At 40.0% G+C, this 23,783-nt stretch overlaps 2 protein-coding genes across 2 annotated transcripts; both read left to right on the top strand.

The window, feature by feature from the left end:
- Positions 1-2,940: 2,940 nt before the first annotated feature.
- LOC108681810 (vesicle-fusing ATPase 1) lies at positions 2,941-6,692 on the top strand. Its single transcript, XM_018170885.1, has 7 exons — positions 2,941-3,307; positions 3,919-4,111; positions 4,436-4,610; positions 4,748-4,873; positions 5,256-5,414; positions 6,059-6,148; positions 6,514-6,692. The coding sequence occupies exons 1-7, from the start codon at positions 3,148-3,150 to the stop codon at positions 6,598-6,600; spliced, it is 990 nt and encodes a 329-aa protein (XP_018026374.1). The 5' UTR covers positions 2,941-3,147; the 3' UTR covers positions 6,601-6,692.
- Positions 6,693-12,964: 6,272 nt separating this feature from the next.
- On the top strand, positions 12,965-21,092 carry LOC108681811. The gene is made up of 8 exons (XM_018170886.2): positions 12,965-14,986; positions 15,479-15,535; positions 16,076-16,299; positions 17,745-17,952; positions 18,441-18,586; positions 19,336-19,492; positions 20,201-20,326; positions 20,594-21,092. The coding sequence occupies exons 1-8, from the start codon at positions 13,122-13,124 to the stop codon at positions 20,673-20,675; spliced, it is 2,865 nt and encodes a 954-aa protein (XP_018026375.2). The 5' UTR covers positions 12,965-13,121; the 3' UTR covers positions 20,676-21,092.
- The last annotated feature ends 2,691 nt before the right edge of the window (positions 21,093-23,783 follow it).

Raw genomic sequence — 23,783 nt, 5'->3', positions numbered from 1 at the left:
CCAAAAATAGACCAATTTTTAGCATTTTTTTGTGAAAAAACTATCATTTCTAGCTTTCCCATAAACTAATTTTGAAAATTTTATCACCAGTAGAATTTAAGTAGAAAGCTCTTGTTGTAGGCTGGCCAATAAGGCCATCTATTCTAACATCAATGCCATTGCCACATAATCATAAGTTGCCACTTTTGGAAAACCTGCTGGCCATAGTGGCAAACCAGAGATTTTTTAGAATCAGTTCATTTTTAATTTCCTCATTTACTCAAGATTTTAACAGATTTCTTATGTATGATAATTCTGGTATCCAAGATACTTTACTCATGCTCTGCTCGGGATACTGCAGCTCCCTGGTCTCCTACTCCGCCAGGATCAGATGCTCCCCTAGCTCTGCCTGCCCGGAGTGCAGCTATCCCTCCAGTCCATCCAGCATCTCTTTGCCTGCCCCGCTTCTTCCATGTCCCTCAGCATCTCCTCACTGTGGGACAGTCCTGTGGAGGCAGCAGCATTCCGGGCCACCCTCCCTGCCTTCACCCATCTCCCTCCTTTTCTGGTGCCTTAAGTACATACCGTAAAATGGGGTTACTTTGACCGGCGGGGTAACTTTGACCACTTTTTGTTTTTTTAACAAAAACCCCCAAAACTCAAAAACGGTTTGACATAGAAAAATTTTGTCAATGGCCATCAAAGGCCTAATACTGAGGCTACGTAACACAATAGAAAGATTTTAAAAGTTTGCATATCTAATAGGTTAAAAAATCAGTAATGTGACCCACGAAGAGCTATTATTTAAAGCCTGTCGGAGTACCCCCTCCAATTTTTTTATTTTTTGGTAAAATAACTCCAGGTTTTGATGCATTGTAGTAGAACTCTTCTAGTTACATATGCAAAAGACAAATTTTAGGAAAGTGTCATAGTTTGCAAATAGGGGGTGCTGCCCCCCAATGGGGAAACTTTGACCACCTATTGGCAGCCGTGACGGGGCATAGTGGCAAACCAGAGCTTTTTTAGAATCAGTTCATTTTTAATTTCCTCATTTACTCAAGATTTAAACCAATTTCTTAAGTATGATAATGCTGGTATCCAGGATACTTTAATGGTCTACATGTAGGACTCAAAAATGAACTTGAGGGAGAGTCTAAAAAACTCTCTGCTTTGCCACTATGTGACGGGGTAACATTGACCGGCTTGGAAATTAAGTTAAAATTACCACAGGTACCTATAAAACATATTTTATGTTTGATACGCCTATTAATGTTTTTTTCTTTGTGTTTCTGACTCTACAGAGTCTTATATATGGTAATTTTAACTTAATTTCCAAGCCGGTCAATGTTACCCCATCATGGCTGCCATTAGGTGGTCACATTTCGCCCATTGGGGGCAGCGCCCCCAATTTGCAAACTATGACACTTCCCACAAATTTGTCATTTGCATATGTAACTAGAAGAGTTCTACTACAATGCACCAAAACCTGGAGTTATTTTACCAAAACATAAAATTGATTTTACCACCCGGTCAAAGAAACCCCAAGAGCTGGGGTAACAAAGACCATCACTTTTTTTGAAATTACATCAAAACTATGAGAGGCAGAAGCCAGCAATTTATGGTGAGTAAAGCTAGAGTACAGACCTGTATTTTGCATGTTTCAATTTAAGTTTAACTTATCTAGTAAAAAAATGGCATCATTTTGAAAAAAAGTTGTCAAAGTTACCCCATTTTATGGTACCTTATTGAAATATCACTTTTCCACATTTTTTTGTGATTTTTAGAGCTAATAAATGTATGATTTCTTAACTTCCTTTATGCTACATAGATTGGAAAAATGTTGAAGTTTATGCTACTATTTCTAGTTTTGTAATATTTCAATTAGTTCTGACTGCATAATATATTAATTTGGCTCCTAATTAATAAATTTGACTCCCTGATACATTGATTCAATCATATTCACCACACTACTTCGACCAGGCCACCTCCATGCACTGTTGCCCAACCTATGTAGGATGCATTGATAATTCCTATACAAAGACCTAGCAAACTGTTTATAGCTACTTATTCATGCAAGACTATCTTCTTATTCTCTTGCATTGGTGAACTTATTGAAACACTTATATATTGAAACACTTATTAAACACTTAACTTATATTTATCGTGCTGTGGCTGAACTAGTCCTTGCAGCCTGGTTCCCATCAAGAATTTCACTGCACCTTGTAGGCCATTGATCAGAAAGCCTAACAGTATGCTGTCATTCACTGTTCTGTTTTATCATAGTATATTTGTTGGTTTGTTTCTGTGAGCTGAACTAGCTGAACAGCCTGTCATATGCTGTGGCCACATTTACAGCCATCTTGCCCACTGTTAATGCTGTGTAATCTTAGCTACTTCATACTGAGGAGTGTGCTGAGTGCTCTCTTCAGGTTATTCTGCAATTATCAATGTTGAAGGACATCTAGGGTTGTGTTTGATCAATTCTTGAGTGTAATTTATATAAGCCTCTCTGTGTGCTCCCTGTGCCTTAAATCTGAATCCTAACTGATAAGTTGACCTCTTAAATCAAATTTAATTTGTTGCAACAATTTTACTATAATTATTATGCATATTTAAATTGGTATCAAAATAGTTGTCACCATTTCACAATTATCATTGTGAATACCTATATGGTATTAATTTAGGTCTAATTTGTTTACACTACTGCACCAAAATCAATGTAAAAGTCTCCATTGATATCTATTAACTTATCACTGATTAATATATCTAAAATCCGATACTACTACATAAAGCTTTTAGCTAATTATAACAATGGCCTTCTTTAGTACACTTTACTGCCTTCTTAATGTATATAAGATTTACTTCAATATCTGTTATAATTCAATTATTCTATGTATCATCATCAGTGATGTTAATACTATTTTCTCTTGCAGATCCTATTTATAGTTATAAATGGAAAAAAATAGCTCACCAAAGAAAAAAGGTGAGAAAAAATGTGGAAGAAAATATCACAAGGCTTGGGAAAAGGACTTCCCATGGATCACTAAAGCTTCTGATGGTTCTGAATATGGCTATTGCAAATTATGTCATTGTTTGCTAAGGCCAAAGAAGGATTCTTTCATTCACCATGGAAAAACGAAAAAGCATTTGAAAAGGGAGCATGCTTTGATGTCAGATCAACCCATTGGTCATGTCAAATCATCGATCCCAGTCAGAAAAAGAGATCCCTGGCCACTGTTAGAGAATGATGAAGCTCAGCCTTCAGAAGCAATGCACCACTCTGCTTGTAGTTATCAGTCCAACAGCCACGTCTCAGCAATTAATACTGGTAAGCGCATAATATTGTTGAATCTTGAATTAAAATTCAGGTTTTTATTTTTTTATTCATGTCAACTTATTTCATGTTACAAAATGTTTAGCTATGTCATTCCTATAGTAACCAGACATGGTCACCCCATCAAAGGCTTAGCAGACTTTATTTTTTCAGATTGTAAGGAAATCCCACAAGTGAATGCAGCTTGGAATATAAAAAAAATGATTTGAAATAAAAAACATACCTAATTTCTAACATAAGAAACATTAAAAAAAGTAAAAATGTAAGGGTTAAAAGGGTTTACTCTTCTCCTGAAGTTAAAACACATGAATTTTTATCTCCTTCAATATTCAGAGCAGATGGCATCAACTTTTTTTGGCTATTTGGTTCAATTATTTTATAGTTTATTTAAGGGCAGCATGAAGTGAATTTTTGTTACCTATATACTGCAAAAAAAAATTCAAGTTTAAAGTACATGACATTTTTTCCTGCATGCTCAAAACCCACTTTAGAAGAAGACATTGCCTAAAATGATCATTAATCTTCTTTGCATTTGAATGAAAACTTTTCATATCCACTTCTTAAATATTTATTGACAGTTTTAACAAGGTTTTGAATTTCAACAGGAAGAATAAAGCAGAGTGATGAAGTTCAAAGACCAGGTCAAGATCCAGCCACTGAACCAGCTATGATCTTTGTGGTGCCAAGTCCGAGCTTTAGACACGATGCCCTTGACACTGTCATTGAACGGGGCATTATTGAATGGAGCCAAATCAAGAGTGTGCTGCAGAGGGGTCACATTTTTGTTGAGCAGTCAAAGTGAGCTGGTCATTGCTGTATTAATAACTTGATAATTGCTTTCATTGTTAAAATGATACCTGTATTACAATTCCAACATTGTTGTGAATAACAATTGAATGTTCCCAAATGATTGACTTGAAAATTTTTTCTCATGATTACACTTCCACGACTCTGTTCTTTGTATTCTCAGATGCATAAACCACTGCTTTTTCAGCAAAATTCTATTCGTAATTTTTTTGTTTGTTTCTTAAAATATATAACATTTTAATATTTCTTGCTTCCAGGTTGTTGCAGTCAAGAATATAAATAGAGCATACTTAACTAATAAATTTCCCGTGATAGGTCGCAAAAGACAAGCAGGCTACTGTGCATGCTGATACATGGTGGGCCCAAGGTGGGCACCTCTGCCCTGGCTGCTCACCTTGCCAAGCAGGGCAACTTCAATGCCGTCAAATTCCTCACGCCCTTTGATATGATTGGACTCTCTGAGACTGCTAAGTGCTTGTTCATGAAGAAGGTGCGTAGCAACAAGGTGATGAGGTAATTTGGTCATGATAATGATAGTGGTTGCAAGTGCACCATAATTCTATTGCAAAATAGTGTAACAAAAAAATTGTAAAGATTTTGTTCAAGAAGTTGAACGTTTTGTTTCAGATATTCGAGGACTCAAGCAGGTCACGGTTGAGTTGCATAATCCTGGACGATGTGGATGAGATGATAGGAAGCTCCTCCGTCATGCTGAGCGCCGTCAGAGACTTGCTCAAGTACACGCCTCCCGAGGTGAACTGGAGTACTGTGCCCACAAAACTATTCTCTATTTTACGTTGTGTAATGTAACTACTATTTCATGTAGTGTTTTATTACCTGTAACTTGGGTATGTGGTAAAATATTGTTAACTTAAAATCCCAACACAATGTGGTCTGTATTTTGCAATACCTTGGTGGCGCATAACACTATTGTTAGATTACTACAAAGCTGAATAGTGCGTTTAGGAAATAAATTTTTAGGACATTTTTATGCTAAAAGCTAAAACTTAAAAAAATAAACTTCATGATTATTTATAATTTTCCCATTCATGTACCATTGTCTTAAACATTGCTATATATTCGTAAAGTTGTGTGTTGTTGTTGTTTGTTGCGACTAAGAAGTGGAACATGACAGGATCGCAAGCTGCTGGTGATGTGCACGAGCCAGAATCATGCTGCGCTGGACGGCCAGCTGCCCGCCAGGTTCTCGAAGAAGCTGGAGGTGCCGCGCATCGAGGACGTGTATGACATCAGACTCGTCTTGGAGCAGTCCAAGTCCATGTCCCTGCAGGAGGTGACGAACGAGCAATGACGTGTTGTAGTCAACCAGTAAGACAAGCTTCAATGTTTCTTTTGCAATGAAATTCTTCTGACGATCAATAGTTTGACCATAAAGATAACAATAGTTTTGACATCGGTTGGGTTATTTATGATACATCATTTTAAAGATAAGGTCCAGCGCTTCCGAATTCTGGCAATGACTTAAGAAACATGGACTTTTAGAGATGCTTACAGCGCAGCTGGAAATGATCATTTTTTGGAGGTATTGGAGGAAACTCTACCCTCAAAAGTAATGCAAGAATTATTTCCCTTCTTTACCGTAATAATCTGACCGTACACTACATTATTACCGCTGACCGCTTATTATTACATCTGACCGCTTTACCTTATCTGACCGTATGCTACATCACTTGGCTAGAGACGCGTTGTTCTACATAGATCGGTAATCGCATTAGAAAAGTTGAGGGTAACAAGATTGTGATGCCGACGCATGATGTAGGAACAGCACGCGACCGTGGGGGTTAAGTTAGCCCAGCCGTGTTTGTTGGGGCTAATACCTGTGAAGTGATCAAGATTTGACTCAAATATCCTGTGGCTTAGCTAACCTGTGACGTAACCCACCTGTACTAATACTAATGAGCTGCTAACTATTGCCAGGTGGATGAGGTGTGCAGTCGCATCCCCGTGGGCAGCTTCCGCGTGGGCATGAAGGAGCTGCTCTGTATGCTGGACACCATGCACGTTATGGTCTGTCACGACTCTTCTAACTCTTCTTTTGGAATAAAATCATTTTGCTTTTATTCAGGGGAATCCTAACTTGTGTTCCTTTTTAGCGCATTTTCTCATTTATGGAAAAAATGCACTATTGTGCACACCATGTCCGTCTGTCTGTCTGTCCGTCCGTGACTTCACGTTTTCGTCGACGAGAAAATGCGCTCTCTGTCACTCACTGCAGTGAGTACTGAGTTATATTTTTTTTTATTTTCATTCACCGAAACAATGGTTGCATGGGATATTAATTAATGCTGAATTTCTGGCTACAAAGAAAGCTGCAATTAGTCAGCCTGATAAAGAAGCTGGTATGAGTAATGAAGAATAATGAACTGTTGCAGGGAGGGTCGTCGGAGGACCGCATCGTGGCTTTCTGCAATGACCTGCTGCCTCCCCAGGAATTGTACGCGCCCGATGAGCAGTATTAAAATAAGGAGTTATGTTAGCAAAAGATTGTTTTATGCTACTATTACCAGACGATTGTTTCGCGCAAATATTACCATTAGATTATTTTATGTTTTATGCCTTTCCATTAAATCCTTTCTTGGATAGTTATGCCTGTTTTCCCTCGTGAGACCATAACGAGCCTTGAAATTTCTGTTGTAGGCCAGGCCATGGCCAAGTAGGCTATCGACGGCCAGGCCGCGGCCTAGTTAGGCAGTCGTCGGCCAGGCCATGGCCAAGTAGGCTATCGACGGCCAGGCCGCGGCCTAGTTAGGCAGTCGTCGGCCAGGCCATGGCCAAGTAGGCTATCGACGGCCAGGCCGCGGCCTAGTTAGGCAGTCGTCGGCTAGGCCATGGCCAAGTATGCTATCGACGGCCAGGCCGCGGCCAGGTATCCACGGCCAATATATGGCACAAGCAGCTAGGCTGTGGCAAATTAGAACAGAGGAGTGAGATTAGCTACAGTCCCCGCACAAATTGTGGCCGTGATGGACAGTGAAGCAGGTCTCCGTGCTCTTAGGCTCGAGGTGTCTACGATGCGAGCCCCGACCAGAACCGACAGTAACCGACCGCCGGTCGGTCATATGCACTTGCACCACCGCCTTTAGCGAGACTATAATCGCACCATGCCATCACCTAGACCAAGCCTCACTAAACTTACGCTGGAGTTGATATATGAAGTCGGAGCGGACCCTCGCTCCATGAGCAGGGAATATACCGCCCAGCCCCTGCGCCTAAAATGGATCAGGCTATAAGCCTTGAAGACGGAAGAGACCAAACATCTTTGACGTAGCTGAAGACCTCACCTCCGGCGCGAAATAGATAGCTATCTGAAGCGCTAGTAAATCTTTTACTACTACTACACTACCGACAGTAATGGCTTCTCGTCTTCGTATAACCTGGAGTAATATTTCAATTATTCTCGTCCGTAGTGACTTGAATTTTTAGTCCCGAGAAACCAGCGAAACTCGTGCATACAATTCGGAACATGGCAGAGTTGCGACTCCATGTAATGGGGAGAGTCCAATTTTAATACAGGCGTGTGAAGTTTGTATTTCTGATCACGATTTCTATTTGGCTTCTAAATTTCATCAAAACAATTCAATGCTTGTTCTCTGAAATTCAAGTCTTTTTAGTCATTGCCCACCAACGCAGCTCGAAAACGAGAGGCTCTGCTCTAGCAGATCAGCTGTGCTGAACAATGCGATCGAGGTCATAGTAACTGTATAGTAGGAGATATGATGCATGCTGTTCTTCTCGATTAACTTCACTAAGAACCACGACGACAGACTAAGGCGGTACGACGAGTTGGAAGGCTCCCGAAACTGAACTTATTTACTAGGTGGAGTAGCGCGTAGTGCAACTGATGTTTCCCAGCGCTTGTGTTCCTGTCTCGTCACATCCAAGTTTTCATGGCTCAGCTTATGCCTGCGCCGTCCATTGGTGCGTTGGCACGATATTCAGTTGAACGTGGATTTTTCTTAAATGGGTGTTGGCGTTCGGGTAACCTGAGCTTACGATATAGTCTGCACGTGTTTTCAGCTTTCTATCTGAATTTATAGCGTGCAGTGATTTAATATCCAATATGCAGCTGGAAAAACGATGTTTACCTTCTCTGGTTTTTTGTCCTTCGAAGAATTCATTCATTACTGTATTTATAACCCAATTTATCCATCACTATATAAGAAATTACACTTTTACGCAGTGCTCAACGAATAAATAGGCCCACATATTAAGCCATTATAACAACGAATAAATAGGCCCACGTATTAAGCCACTATAAATAGAATTTGGTATGTACATCGCACACTTATCATGCTGAAGGCCGAGAGGCAGAGGTTCATAAACTGGGGAATTCTAACCATTTCCACAGGTAATGGTGGAATAAAGTTTTAATTTAGTAAAACGTGTCAAACTTGGTAAAAATTTTGGGAGAAGTATCATGTTTGTTGTGGCATGTTGAATTGGCTGGCATGTTAGCAATGTGGCTAAGTAGCATTCAACACTTGAGTGCCACTGTACGGACCTGCTATGTCTGTGGTTCTCAGTGGTAGGTTTTAATAATAATAATAGCGGTTTCAGTGTTTATTAGGCCGAAGGCCTGTCGCCGATTCTTAACATCGCAGAACATTCACAGCATTTTGCGAGTCTCGAACTCGCAACTCACTGCTACAATTCTGCTGTGCTTAACCGCCCGGCCTCCTTGCCGATTCTGACCAGAAACTGGCGCACAGAGCTGGTATCGAACCCGCGACTCTCTGCGGCAATCCTGGTACTCTGAACTTTAACCACTGGGCCACCCTGCCCTGTTTTATTGCTGTGTAGGCAGGATCATGTGCTCCTACATCCTCAAGTCGACATGATGGGCCATAGAAACCTACTGTAAAAATTACCTTTTTAAATACTTAGAATTGACTAACTTAGTGTCCAATAAATGGCCCTTGTCGATGCCTCGGCCAAATACTCACAGTGCGAAATCTTTCAGTTATCTTCCTATCAGTATTGCATTTCGCAATCATATCAGCATAAACAAGTTTTAACGTTAATAAACACCAAAACTTGTCAGAATTTTCTCCATGAGGAATAACACGATCCTGTAGCGAGTTTCGTTTACTTGTCGCTGAAGTTATCTGAAATTACACTAAAGAAATCAAGACAATTTTCTAGGTACCACTTCTTTAATATCTGACAGCCCAAGAATTCCAACATATGATAGTGGCTGAGAAGGTATGGTGGGCTGTCAGATGAGGCCGCCCGGCGCGCAGCAGTAGCACAGAGGCACTCTCGTCATGGTGAAGCAGATCTGTTGGCCGGTGGGGAGTGTCGGCGACTGCGTGCCCAAGATGTAGAAGCCGTACTGCGGTGCAATGGTTGGTAGCGATGTATTAGTGCTAGTATTTAATTAATTAGTGCTAGTATTTAATTAATAACGATTGTATGAATCATAATAACGTGGAGTTTGTTAAAGCATGGTACACTGCAAATGGGCATCACAAAGAAAACCTCACTAGTGTGAAACAAGGAAAGTTATTTTGACGACGTATATGTGTCATAGTCATATTAGGCTGATGCTACACAAATATCGGTTCATATGTGTAGACTCGTCAAAGATCTGTAAAAACACAGGAAATTATTTTGAATGGAAGTCTATGTAGTAGTACTAATATTTTTTTCAGATTTCCAATTTTGTTAACTTAGATTAAATGACAAGTAATATCAGCACTGAAGTGTCGTATGATTGAACAATATCAGCACTGAAGTGTCGTATGATTGAACAATATCAGCAGTGTAGTGTCGTATGATTGAACAATATCAGCACTGAAGTGTCGTATGATTGAACAATATCAGCAGTGAAGTGTCGTATGATTGAACAATATCAGCACTGAAGTGTCGTATGATTGAACAATATCAGCAGTGAAGTGTCGTATGATTGAACAATATCAGCAGTGAAGTGTCGTATGATTGAACAATATCAGCAGTGAAGTGTCGTATGATTGAACAATATCAGCACTGAAGTGTCGTATGATTGACTCACGGCATTGAGATTTATTCTGCATCCTCCAGTGCATACATCCCTTCCTTCTGGAACACGAGTAGACGATAATTTATATTAGATCAAATATTCTGGCTTCTTTATTAAATTAGATTTGTAAAATCACATACCTACAACTCGTTGCTGTTATCATAACTCGGTACTCTGAACTGTAGTCACAGGGCCACCCTGCCCGCAGTGTTGAAACCAAAATCTGCAGTAGCTTTACATTTTCAAAGTTAAGCAGTTGAGTTTCTAAATAGAATTTACGCCGTTTTATTTTGCTCGTAATAGGCTAATTTGTTAAATTGCAATTCACTTTAACAGAAATTAAAATTAAAAAAAAACTCGTTCACTTTTTTATAGCTTTACTAACGTACCTGACGATAAACATTCATATTTTTCTCCAGATAACGTTTTGAAACTCAGAAATGCGTTACACAAAATGTGTAAAATACAATAGATGCAATTAATCCAATGCAATAAGTTAGTACAATAATATCGGACAGTTATAAGGCACAAATATTGAATCTCACCTCCGGCCAATTCGCTGCGCGCCGAAACTGTGATGTTGCTCTGCCACACCAAAGGACGGAGTCAATATATGCTTTTTAGGGGAACCTCATATCTAACAGTTATTTCCAGGGGGACCTAGGGTAACCATATTTTATTGCACGTATTTCTACTGGGAGCCTTTTTTTCTAGACTGCCAGTATGTTGGATACTAATGACTTCAAACTGATCTTACAGAGAGATCTTTTTTACTGACATTTTTGGAGAAACTAGGAATCAAAACGATACAGACAAATGGCTCCATAATAGTCAACACTATAAATTGTATATTAGTTCGATAGTCGAGATGAAATTTTTCATTGATATCTTACATTAATAAATAATTCTTAATTGGAAAATAATTTTATAATATATCAATCATAAGTCTAAAAGAAGAAAAGCGGATAATTTACAAAGATTGAAAAGACGGATTGAAGTAAAATCTGGAAATTAATTCCAAAAATTTGAATGCTGTTCAATAAGGTCCAACAAGAAATTATCGATATATATACCACCTGATCAGTCCAGTCCGCAGCAGGCAGAGTAGCGCCAGTAGCAGCTACCAGCAGCAGGAGGCACAGCACCGACGTCTTCATCTCGTCTTCCAGGGGCGGATATTTTCACTGGAACAAATTAACACGTTAGCTCGAGTTATACCTTGAGGGACTCACACCGCGCTTGCATTCCCATCCAGGTTTAACGCGCCTAAGTGAACGCATACGCATGGTTGAAGTACAAATTCAGAAGGCGAATTTAGCATTAATACTAGAGCAAATAAAATCTAATCAACAACTTCCTACATGATGCACATAAGCATTTTATTGTAGGAAAAAATAAAAACAATATATGAATAATATATAATAATACAACAGTACCACCTCAGATGCACGGGTCACACCACCCACCTGAGCCGGAGCGAGTAGTGAGTGTGTGGCAAGCCACTGCGGCGGCTTAAATCCTGTAGCAGTCAGGAGGGAATGACAACAAAATCTGTTTATTCATAACAAGAAACGCATTAACGTCATGCAGATTTTATTGAACGCAAAAGATAATTTGATGTCGATATTATTCTCCTAGCACAAGTATTGCAAACGTCTCGCTATGTTTTAACTGAACAGGAATCTGAGCAGCTCCATGAGTAACAATTCTTAGGCTGCATGCAATCATTGTTGATGTTAATGTAATTATCATAGACGAACAAAGAGCCGAGACGTCCTATCTCATACGAGGAATGTAAATGCATCGCTGCTGTGGATAATAAATATTTCGGATATAAATTTACGATGCCTGCTGATTGAATCTGCACTCTATATGTAGATATTTTCATCACACCTTTAATGCAGTCGTAAAAAATCAATGCATAGAAGAGGATGAATAATGCAAATATGCGCTCTGTACACAGCTGGGCAAGAGGAGAAGCAGTCAATAAGGTACGGAGCTTCACTCTAGTCTCCCAATCTAGTTACATGTAAAACTTTTTATAGTTGGAAACATTGAGAAGTGCTAATGAGCTAATTTTTTAAATTCTGTATGATCGAGAGGGACCCTGAGAACTTCAGTTTACTGAGTTTACCAAGTAAAAGTTTACTATGCCGACTTTCCTAAGTTAAATGTAAAGAACCTTTAACTTTCATCGTTTCTTACCGCGAAATAAATAACATAATTTCCTTTACAAATGCAAGATCAATTTTCATTTTACGCAGTGAATTTAATATATATTAAAATTATTAATGAATTAAAGCCTTTCGAAGGTTATTTATTTCCTCGTGAATAATGCAATTAAACACAGGACAGTTTACTGCGGAACTGTAAATATGACCTTCATGATGATTATCATTATAAAATATTCTCATTGAACACATATATCTATTGCAGATAACTGGGTTAACAATAGAGGCTCGTCAAACATATTAACAAAAGAAACAAATCTCAGGCAGGAAAATTGAACATCCTGCTGGTCACCGTCCTACAGCAACTGCGTTGCGTCATCTCAGTACAGGACGTCTAAACTGCACTCAGGCACGCAGATAAATGAATGGCTAATTTGGTCAAAATAGTGACATATATTTAACCACCAACGTAGCACTGATATACACCCTTTTCGGGTTACACTGGGTCAACATGACCAATATAAGAGCAAAAAGTTCATCACTATTTGGACTCACTAATTTGTCTGAGTGTGAATGTCCGGCCTTATCAGCTTCTGGATTATCTCGGCGTCCTCATGCAGTCCTCAGTCTTGCTGTCCGCATTGACTGCAACAGTTGTGGTGTGTGGATGCACATCAGTGACCAGAGAAACGCCGCAATATGATTTTAATCCTAATTTTCTTTCCACAAGTTCTTAGGAATGCCTGGTAAATTTCTAAATCCGAGCATATGATTTAAAAATTGCATTTAATCTTCTTTGCAAATCTTGAAAATGGCTTTCACGTACCCGATGTCTCCAGGGCCTTCTCCCATCTCAATGTCAGGTGCCGCAGTAGTCAGCCTGCCGAGTGAAATATTTTCGATTTACCGCAATATTGTGGGCAACCTGTACCTGAGTCCCAAAATCATGCAGTTAATAGTTGATAAAGAATGCAAAGACAAGCAGAACGTCGAGACCTACAGACAGTACATGAAGCGTAGACGAGGCAATCTCTTCACTAATAAGGAATGGAAAGATGCTTGTCGAATATCGCGGAGTGTTCTAGAAACTGCACGGAATCCTGACAGTCTAGACGTCACGGATCTTTTCTGTCTGCTTGAGAATCTGTTTAAATGTGATGATGATGGTGTGAGGGAATTTAGTGAAATGCTAAACAAATTGCGTGTGCTCAAGAACCTGCGAAACGACGTCATGCACAACTATGCGGAAACAGTGAATCCGCAAAAATTCGGTGAACTCACTACGGCGCTCTTAGAGATTGTAGCAGAAGCAGGCAAATTCTATTCTCTTCCTCATCGCCAGCTTGTGGATGAGGAACAAGAATTAAACAAAGAAATCGCAAAGGTGCTGTCTCTCGACACGAAAAACGTTTATTATTGGTGCTCAAAGTTGACCACAAGAGGAAAAGATGCCGTGAAACTCCTCTGGGAAGCGCGACTATCTAGTGAAGTGTTACTCTTTAACAACGACAAGGTGAAGCGTCAAGCCGTGTTTCACGCCCTCGACGTGATGGTGAGAGAAGGCGCTGGCGGAGACATAATCTCCTACTCTAAAATTTTCGAATCTCCTGAGAAATTCGTCGTGGTAACGGGCGTCGCTGGTGCCGGAAAGACAACTCTTCTAAAAAATATCCTGCTCCAATTTTTTGATTTGCAGCAAGTGAATGTAGATCACTTAAGATCATTCAACCAACTCATCTTGTTCGAGTGCAGGGACCGTACCACGAAAACATTGAGTGGTGTAATCGAGCAACATTTCGAAGATCTATGCATCGATTTAGGCAGAGAAAACGTCCTTAAGGCCATTCTGCGTCTCGATGTTTTATTTATCATCGATGGCTTCGACGAAGTCAACTCAGTTTCAAGGAGAGTCGTGAACGAAATCATCAAAAAGTCATGGCGAAGTAACTGCCGTGTGCTAATCACGACTCGTCCTCACGGCATGGAGAAGCTGAAGCCGCTCCTGTCCAGCAACGATGTCTGTTTCACCGAGTACGAGATCATGCCAATCACTAAGCTGGAGGACCAACTAGCGTTCTTAAGGAGGTATGAGCTGGCTTTGGTCGAGGGTGCCCAGACAGGACAAATGACAAGTAGCTTCTCATCACTCAGCCAAGATGTTCGAAATTTGTTCACAGAACCCATTAACTTGATCCTATTCTGCCATATTCATAAATACTTACCAGAGACAATTTCCTATTGGAAAACGCCCGGGGATGTAGCACATGATATTCTTCGCTTGTACAAGGAACTTGTCCTTGCCAGACTATCGGAAGCGAACTATCCAAACATAGAAGTCTTGGTAGACGACCAGTTTTCTGTCATCGGTGCTGCCGCATTGGAGTTTCTTCACGGCAACATTGTAACTTTCTCAAAAAATGAGTTACGTTCGACCAAAAGGAAGTGCAAGAAAAAACTTAAAACTTGGGAACGCAGTGAAGAGATCGATTCTGAAGTTGTTCTATCGGTGGTACTGAAGATGCAAAGGCCACTCTCTGCGAAATTGCACGTAACTTACACGTTCCACCATAAGAGCATTCAAGAAATTTTCGCTGCCAACTACATCAGCGAGCGCTTGCAGGACAGCGACGACTCTCTGAACAACATCATGGGAGTCTCGGCAAATGGAGGAACTTGGTAAACACCCAGGAAACATTGTACTGGTAGAATGTGCACGAGTCATAATGTAGAACAAAAACAAAGCACCAGTAAAAATTAGTCTTCAAGCGAGAAAAAAGTCATTGCCTTACCACGGCGTTGGCTCGAGCCTGTAGGAATAATTGCAAACCTCAATAGAGATAATATGCTTTTTCACTATGCTTGTATCTTAGAAGCCATCGGATTTATGGCACATTGCCATAAAATTGAATCATAATTGTATCACTCATGGTAGAAACACCTCGCTGGTGAGGTGTTCACATTTTGTGTACGAAAATCAAAATAAAAAATTACAAATCTGTTAATCTCTATTCAGTCTTGATCAATGATACTACGGAAAATCTATTCAACAATTACATTTTAGAGAATTTTCATGCGCAAAGCATTATCTACTTTATATTATTTATATTGTTCTTAGTTCTCCCTCCCTTTTTCTTATTTAACTCATTCTAATCACATTTAATTCAGCAGGTTGTCTTGGCGACAGCTGTTGTGCTCATGCTGCAAGGCAGATCGAAAATATGCAAGGTAATTTAGGGATGTTTGAAAGCTTTCTTTTATGCTGCTTATCACAATCCCCCCCCCCCCATATCTTACCTGAGGCTCGGCGTGACCTGCCGTCCTATATTAGCGAAACTCAGGTCATGTCCCGCGGGCGAAAGCAAAGATCTGAAGCGCATCTGCCACGAAGCGTGTCTTTTCTCGAGACTATTGTCACTACTATTTCCATGTTCAAGTAAAAATATTTAATCGGGTAAAAAGCAGACTTCGTCTTGTATATAAATATTTAACATAAATAAGTAGGGGGACGGGCAATCAAAATTTGAAAGCACTGTCGATTCTGATCGTGAATGCAAAAATGTATCTTATTTTTAAATTGCCTAGTGCCTAGTTTTATGTTCTATATTATATTTCTAATACCATATCAAACAACTTGTGTTCACTGCCATTCGTCGGACGACCTGACAGCCTTTATCATCTATGAGATTTACTGACAGTACACGCTTTACTATCAATCGATGCCTTAACAAGCAATCCAATTAAATCTGTATAAACATTATTGTTCAGCTTCCGCGAGGTGCTGCAGTACGTGGTGCACGAACTGCACAGCAGCAGCCCCCTGGTCTTCCAGAGACGCTGGCCGGAGCTGCGGCGCGCGCTGGGCGACGCTGGCGTCTTGAGCGGCCGCGCGTGGCAGGACTGCCTGTACAGATGCCCTGACGTGGTGCAGGTGGCGGAGCTCGCCGCCCTCACCACGCTTAATGAGAATACCACATGGAAAGTCAAATCTGGTGAGCATCCTTTTCATTTTTTGATTTTTGAACATGGACTATTTTTTTTATTTTGAATACGGACATTTGTAGCACATTTTTTCATTTATGGAAAAAAGGCGCTATTGTGCTCGCCATGGCCGTCCGTCCGTCTGTCTGTCTGGGACTTCACGTTTTCGTCGATTTTGGGAAAATGCGCTCTCTGTCACTCACTGCAGTGAGTACTGAGTTATATTTTTTTAATAAGTACAGGTATCAGTATACCGGTACGAAAATTTCAGCGCATATGTGAAAATGTAATATGAGACAAAGATATTTGCAAGTATCAAATTATAATTACATTGCTTTGAAGCAAAATAACTTCGTGTGAAATAATCATACAATAAAGTTGTATTCGACTATAGGCCATGAAGTTGTATTCGACTAATCAGCGGCCATGGGCCTATTTTCTTCAATGCCGACACTTCTATTCTATTTTAAAGTTAACGTCAAAGTTACCGTCTCATTTGGGAAGATACTTCTCAACTAACACCGATGTTAGGTCTCTGACCAGTGATATATGATGTGTTTTCGTTATCTGGAATTGTTTATCAGTTTACTCACTCAGTTATTTGTTAGTTTTCAAGGATTATTAGTTGGTAGTGAACTACTACTAAAGTAATATTAGTAAAGTCAATTCCGGTGTCGTTAGCAAACTCCGTAGCCAGTAAATCGCAAGCTTGCACAGTTGACGCCGCTCTCGCCATCCGCTGAACTGCAGCCGTCGACTCTGATCTCCTGACTCTCACCATCATTAACGTCATCTCTAACATAGTGACGCGCGATGAAGTTGACGCTGATGGCGTTGGATAATCGTGCTCCTCGGGTGCACTCATACTGCCATATTGTATTGAAAATTTATCGTGCGTTAGAGCGTGAACAAGTGTGAGGGTAAACTCTTTGCGTACTTGCCTAGTAAAATTATTACCTTGTAATGAAAATTAACAACATCTCTTATAATTTTGGAAAGCTAAATATGTACTCCAGCCTTAGATTTTTCCATCAAAATTTTAATCAATATTAAGGCTTTCATTAAGTTGATACATATTATTATTAAGGCTTTCATTAAGTGAATACACTATAGTATTATTTTAGGATTTTCCTGTTGTAAGAATAAATATAAAATGCATGACAATTTTACGGAGATAACTATTAAAAATTCTAAAATCAAATTCCAAGTAAAATGAAATGAAATATGTAAGTTTGTCATGCGCCTTACCAATTCTTCAAGCTCGAAACCTAAGACAATGGATAAGCATAACTCACAGTCCTTTCTAATTCAAATAAGTGTAGATTCAAATTTACCTAGAGAAATGAACATTTACATTCACTAAGCAAACTGTATTGTACTTCCTCGGCATACATAGCCTACAGCATGACCTCCTCTGGTGTGCCATGTTTACGTGTGCCATGTTTACGTGTTCCAGGTCGAGATGTCGCGTGTCTTGCGGCAATGTTGCTTCACGCGCAGCCCTTGCTCCTGCACGTGAAGATGTTTCCCTTGGACCTGACGGAGACGCGCTGGGGGGAGGTGGTGGACCGTCGTATAGGGACCCTCTGGCTCGAGCTGTTGAGCCCTCCTGACGACAAATTCAACCGTCACGACGACCTACTCCTGCCGCTGCTCAACAGCAAGTAAGGATCTTCCGAAAGAAGCTGCGTAGGTGGGTTCTGTGTCGTAACACGTTATGCAACTATCGGGTTCTGAATTAAGTTGGATATTGTAGCTTTTAAAAATGTACTTAAACCGTGACTCTGGAGCAACTAGTTGAATTGGAGGTTTTAATCTATTGCAAACAATGGAGAGAAATACTGTAGTTTTTTTAACAAATTACGTTGAAATCGAATCAACTTATTTGTTTTTCAAAATAACGCATTCGTAGAGTTTGAATGAAAAGCGTCAAGCCCTAATATTCAGACATTCACTAGATAAATGTATGTAACATTTGCATACATGTGCGTTTAAAAAGCTGTCTAATTTTATATGAACGTACGAAAGTTTCTGTACTGAACATTGGCGCCTGGTAGGCCATCGTAATAAAGATTAGTGCTTGATTGACTTAATTTTAGAATAATAGTTCCCATGCCGTCACTTTGCATGAAAAACATTCGGAATGCTACAGACTGAGACTGGTTCGCTTCGACGGGTGCGTTGGTACTCCTGCTGGTGTGGCCGCTCTTGTCACGGTGGCTCATGCCTGTGAGCTCTCCGTCAGAATGTCGGCGCCCCTGGACCTCAGCGCCCTCAGTGGCAAATACGAGAGACTTGGTGAGTTTTGCAAAGTTATTCCTAAGGTTTCAACCTCGTGACCCTCGGACCACCTGTGCGTATTAGATGCCAACTTATTTGTTTGCATTTTTGACGCTCAATTATTCATCTTTCTGAATGATCTAAAATTTCATGTAAATTCTATTTGTTCTAAGCTGTAATGTAATGATTTATTTTGCTATGAATAAATTGCAAGAATTGAGCTGCTATTAAACCACACACCAGCGACGCTACAGTGCAGTAGCTCTCCAGATGTACTCGGACTCTTACGTACCACCCAAAAATATATCCCTCCGCGTCAACAAATTTATGGCTATTCTGAACCTACATTAGTTAGTTTCGAGTACGGCGCAGTGCGCACCCTAACTTCACAACAAACGTATGACTGCAGCTCCGATGTAACTCCACATCAACGCTTTTTACGCTAAACAAATAATTTCTATCGAAAACATAGATCCAATCATCGAATTCCATAAAATTAGATGAAACGAGTCAGACATTGGAAGTAGAGAATATATCGTTGTCGGTTCGCTGTTCATTAGGCCAGCACCCTTCTCGTTACTCATTGACCACTTACAATGGTCGAAGGCGATATTTTCTTCTGTCAAGGTGCTGGCATATCCACCATGCAGTTCAGTGACCGCCATTGCAAAGACCAACTCACTGCCATTTCAGAGCTTATTTGAAGTCCATACCGTTATTTTTTTTAAGTCCACATTGCTATCGTTAATTAATTTAACCTCACTCAGATGTGACGATGCGCCCTCTGCCCACTTCCTCCCATAAATCCCATGTCTGGAGGCTGCCTGCCCCGCCTGATCCTGGGCTGAATGTGCACGGGGCAGAGCTTGGGTCGTGGGAGGCCGTGGCTCACCTAATCACCTCCCTCGCACCTCTCAGCAAAAGGTGAATCTTAGAGGAGGCATTTTTATCCGAGTCTTTATAAACGTAAAAGATGTGTATTCGTTTGACGACAAGTTGAATTCATCAAGTTCGTCTAAAAACGTAATACTATCCCATTATGTCTGTTTTATTCTAGGAATTTTATTTTTGATTTTTTAGACGGATAAATACGTTTGCCTACAAAAAGTTTAAAGTTTGAAACTCTAATGAATACATTAAAACTTATCAACTGACAGTGAACGTTTTTGAGTGATGCGAGTCGCCTTTCAAAGAGTGCTCTTCATGCGAGACCACCTTCAAGACTTGGACTTTCATTGAGTGTCTGTTTTGTAAAGAATTTTGTGATAATTTTATTTTGATGTTCAGATTTTTCTTACGCTGAAGGATGCTTACGTCAAAACAATTAGTATCCGTACTATGTAGATGGAAAGGTGCTTGGGAATTGGTGTATCGCATAGGTGGATTTGAAGGTCGAAGAAAGACTAGGAGCCTATCTGTGATTTGAAACCCGGCATAAACGTTTCAATTTGCTAATTCTTTCTGAAAAACAGCATTAGGGTTTATTTCTATGCTGTTACCGCTGTAGTTTTTATGGCTTGTTGGAAGCGTTGAAGGGTTAGGGGATGGGTGAAAATGTTGCACTTCGTTCGTATACACGCAGGCACGTTCGATTTTTTGAGTCCAGAACAGCATTAAAGTTTATGTGCTCAGGTTTGCATGGCTGGTGCTGTGGGAGTGCAAGCTGCGTACTGAAGAGGTGCAGAGCTTGCTGGTGAGGCTGTTCGAGCAGCACATCAGAACCGAAGTGAAGGGCGACACGTGCACCCGGAGCGAAGAGTGAGTAGACATATGTAGAGCCACTTGATCGTGGCAACGATTTGGGTTTGTAAACAGACAAAAATTACGCAAGCTTTGTTAAATCGTAGATTTGCTAACAAAATCTTCACCGTTAGGAGCCTATAAGTTGCACAGTCTGACCCCATTCAATAAATTTTTCCTTCTTAGAACCTTTTATTTTTGATTAAAAATTTATATTTTCTACACAAATTGATACCAATTTTCAACTCGGACTAAGGTGAGAATAAATCGACGTTGTTCCGACAGGAGTGGCTCGAGAATTTACCTCTGCATCAGCGACAAGCCCCCACCAGGAGCACGAGCTACGAAGCAGCTAAAGTATTTATAGAGGAAGAGAAATTCAGCCTACACTAAATTTTCCAAACCATTTGATCGCTACAAAACATGATGGCCGCAACACGTTTTGTTTTCATCGCTAGATACGATAACACAAATCCAACACTACAAGTGGAGATGGAGTGCGTGAACACTAAATGGCCACTACACCTTTGCCAAAACACACTTGAAAAACACTTGATTTTCGTTACGCCCTGTTGTAGCAACTGATTGCTGTAACCCATACCGCAACATTTGGTCGTCGAATGCGTTGTTGCCGAAACACTTAAGTGAGATACTTTTTCTTGGTAGTTGATAACAAACATTGACTAAACATAAGAGCAATTACCTCGTAAACCAGACATCCACCTCCGTCATTTCGTCGTCAGCTGCATGTTGCTGTGAGGGTCATAGAGGAAGGTGAAGGTAGGTAGCTAGAGATGCAAATAACTAAACCAGCAACAGAACCCGTGTTATTGTTATTTAACCTGTAAGACGTGGGAATGCTAGCAGCGCGGCATTGAGTCCCTTAAGGTCTGTGACTCGTGCCAAACGTTTGCTTGTACCAAACGCCCTGTGTTTCGGCTAAGGCGTGTAAGTCAGAGACCAGACTGTGCTAGCGTCTTACAATTGTGTTTCGTATTGGGAAATGAAACACAGTAGGAGTTCTCCTAATTTACTGCGTCAATGTCCGAAGGCCAGATTACGAACAGTATTACAGATATATAAATGATTATGACAACTGGAGTTACTTGACGTTGTAATATCCTAGGTCGGTGCTAATAATATAAATATGTAGCCAAATAATATCTAACAGGAAATCAACTGCAGTTGCTAATTGACAATGATGCTTAAGGCAATAACATGGATAATAATGTTGAGTCAGAGTTAATGGGTAACTAAAATTCACTAGGCTAGCAACGTTTCTCGAAAATGAGTTACGGGGGTAACTGAAGGAAATATATACATGGTTGCTACAGATATCCCCCTCTAGATCGAAAGAGGTTCGATCGTTACCTTACGACTAGGTTTGACAAAGCAACCTGAACGCGTCTTGTAGCCAGTAGATTGGCTATCATTTTCTAAAAATACAGGTTTTAAACGATCGATGGATACAGTTTCATGCTTTCCTTGACAATCGATGACAAAAGTTTTATTGAAACGCTTCAAAACTTTATAAGGGCCATCATAAGAATGCTGCAATGGTGAGCGAATCATATCGCGACGCAGAAAGACATGAGTGCAAGTTTTTAAATCATCCGATACAAAGGGTTTCATTGATGTTCTGTTTCGTGGAGCTGTTGGCCGAAGTTCAGTCATTCGTTCTCGGAGCTGGCCAATGAACTGTTGAGGGTCGACTGGTGTAGAAGAAGGGACAAAGATATCGCCAGGGAGCCTCAGACTTGTTACCAATATACCAATTCTATACCAATTCTGCGGCGGTGCAAGATAAATCTGGTTTAAACACAGACCTTATGCCGAGCAGAACAAGTGGCAGGGAAACCATCCAGCTGGGAGATGTCCCGTGAGCCATTATGGATGACTTTAATTGTCTGTGGAAACGTTCCACTAACCCGTTAGCTTGCGGATGATATGCTGTAGTGGGGATATGATGAGCTCCAAGGTACTGTTGCAGTTCACGCCAGAGGGACGACTCAAACTGGCGACCACGGTCTGTGGTTACCGTGGAGGGTACGCCGAATCGACTAACCCAAAGGTGAAGAAAAGCTTGTGCTACAGTAGCGGCGGAAATGTCGGTGATGGGGATAGCTTCTGGCCATCGTGTGAACCGGTCTATGCATGTCAATAGGCAGAGCTGGGCAGCGCTACTTTGAAATGTAGCGCCGCTACCGCTAACACTACATGCTCTAAATGTAGCGGGCGCTACCGCTTCCGCTACATCCACTAGATTGTAACGCGCGCTACCGCTACCGCTACAGTAAAATGTAGCGCGCTACATTAGCCGCTACAATGGCCAAAATTATTAGAAATCTCTTAATATTCATTGTTCTGCTATTGGGATTTACTCATTAACATTTAATGATAATAAAACATTTTTAAAACATATCAATGCAACTTTATTGCAATTAACCTAACCGAACTAGTATGGGTTAGATACAGTAAATAAAAGTTACAGTTATTTTTATGTTTTACCTTCCCTACATGGATGTCTACTTTAATCTACCAACCTAAATAATTATCCACATATACATATAAAAATCAGTCTTTTTTGTATATATATGTGGATTATTTTTGACATTGGTAGATTAAAGTAGACATCCATGTAGGGAAGGTGAAACATAAAAATAAATGTGTAAAAATAACTGTAAGCAAACTGAGAGATGAAAAAACCTGTAAGTGGTAACTGGTAACAATTTAACAGGTAACAACTAAAATGTTGACACTAGTAACAGGCTGAGGTTGACAACATTACACCGAAATCTTTCGTACAGTTTTATTCTGTAATTTATATTGTATATGTATCATGCTGGTTTTTAAATAATATTTAATACTATTATGGGGACCGGCTACCCTAAAAATCGGAAATTTTGGCTTTACCGTTTTCTGTACTCATTTTGTAGCTGCTGAAAAGGCGCGTCTAACGCAGTTTACCGCATATCTGTGCGTGCTATAATTTTTGCGTAAGACAATTTTAAAAATGTATATATGAACATTTTTTAACAATATGTACAAAGATTTATTTGAATTAAATCTGTATATATAAATCATTACTCTCGTTAATTACAAAGTGTTTGCACTCGTTTGAAAGCTACAAACGAGACGCGTTCAACAAAGCTACTACCATAGATGTACATGCAATTTTTTTTTTTGCAATTCAGTCTTGAACTTTTATAAAATGATCATTTTATATCATTATTTACAAATAGATGGTATTTATATGTCATTATTTAGGTTAATTGCAAAGTGTTTGCACTCGTTTGAAAGCTACAAACAAGACGCGTTTAACAAAGCTACTACCATGGATGTTCATGCAATAGTTTTTGCGTTATGCAGTTGTAAAGTTATGTAAAATGAATATTTTATATATATATTTATACATAAAAAGTCCCATTTATAACGTATTATCCACGTTAAATTGAACATAAATAGGTCTAAAGAC

This window comes from Hyalella azteca, unplaced genomic scaffold (assembly GCF_000764305.2).
Source record: "Hyalella azteca isolate HAZT.00-mixed unplaced genomic scaffold, Hazt_2.0.2 contig1591, whole genome shotgun sequence".
Lineage (NCBI taxonomy): Eukaryota > Metazoa > Arthropoda > Malacostraca > Amphipoda > Hyalellidae > Hyalella > Hyalella azteca.
This window is presented reverse-complemented; position numbering and strand designations above follow the sequence as displayed.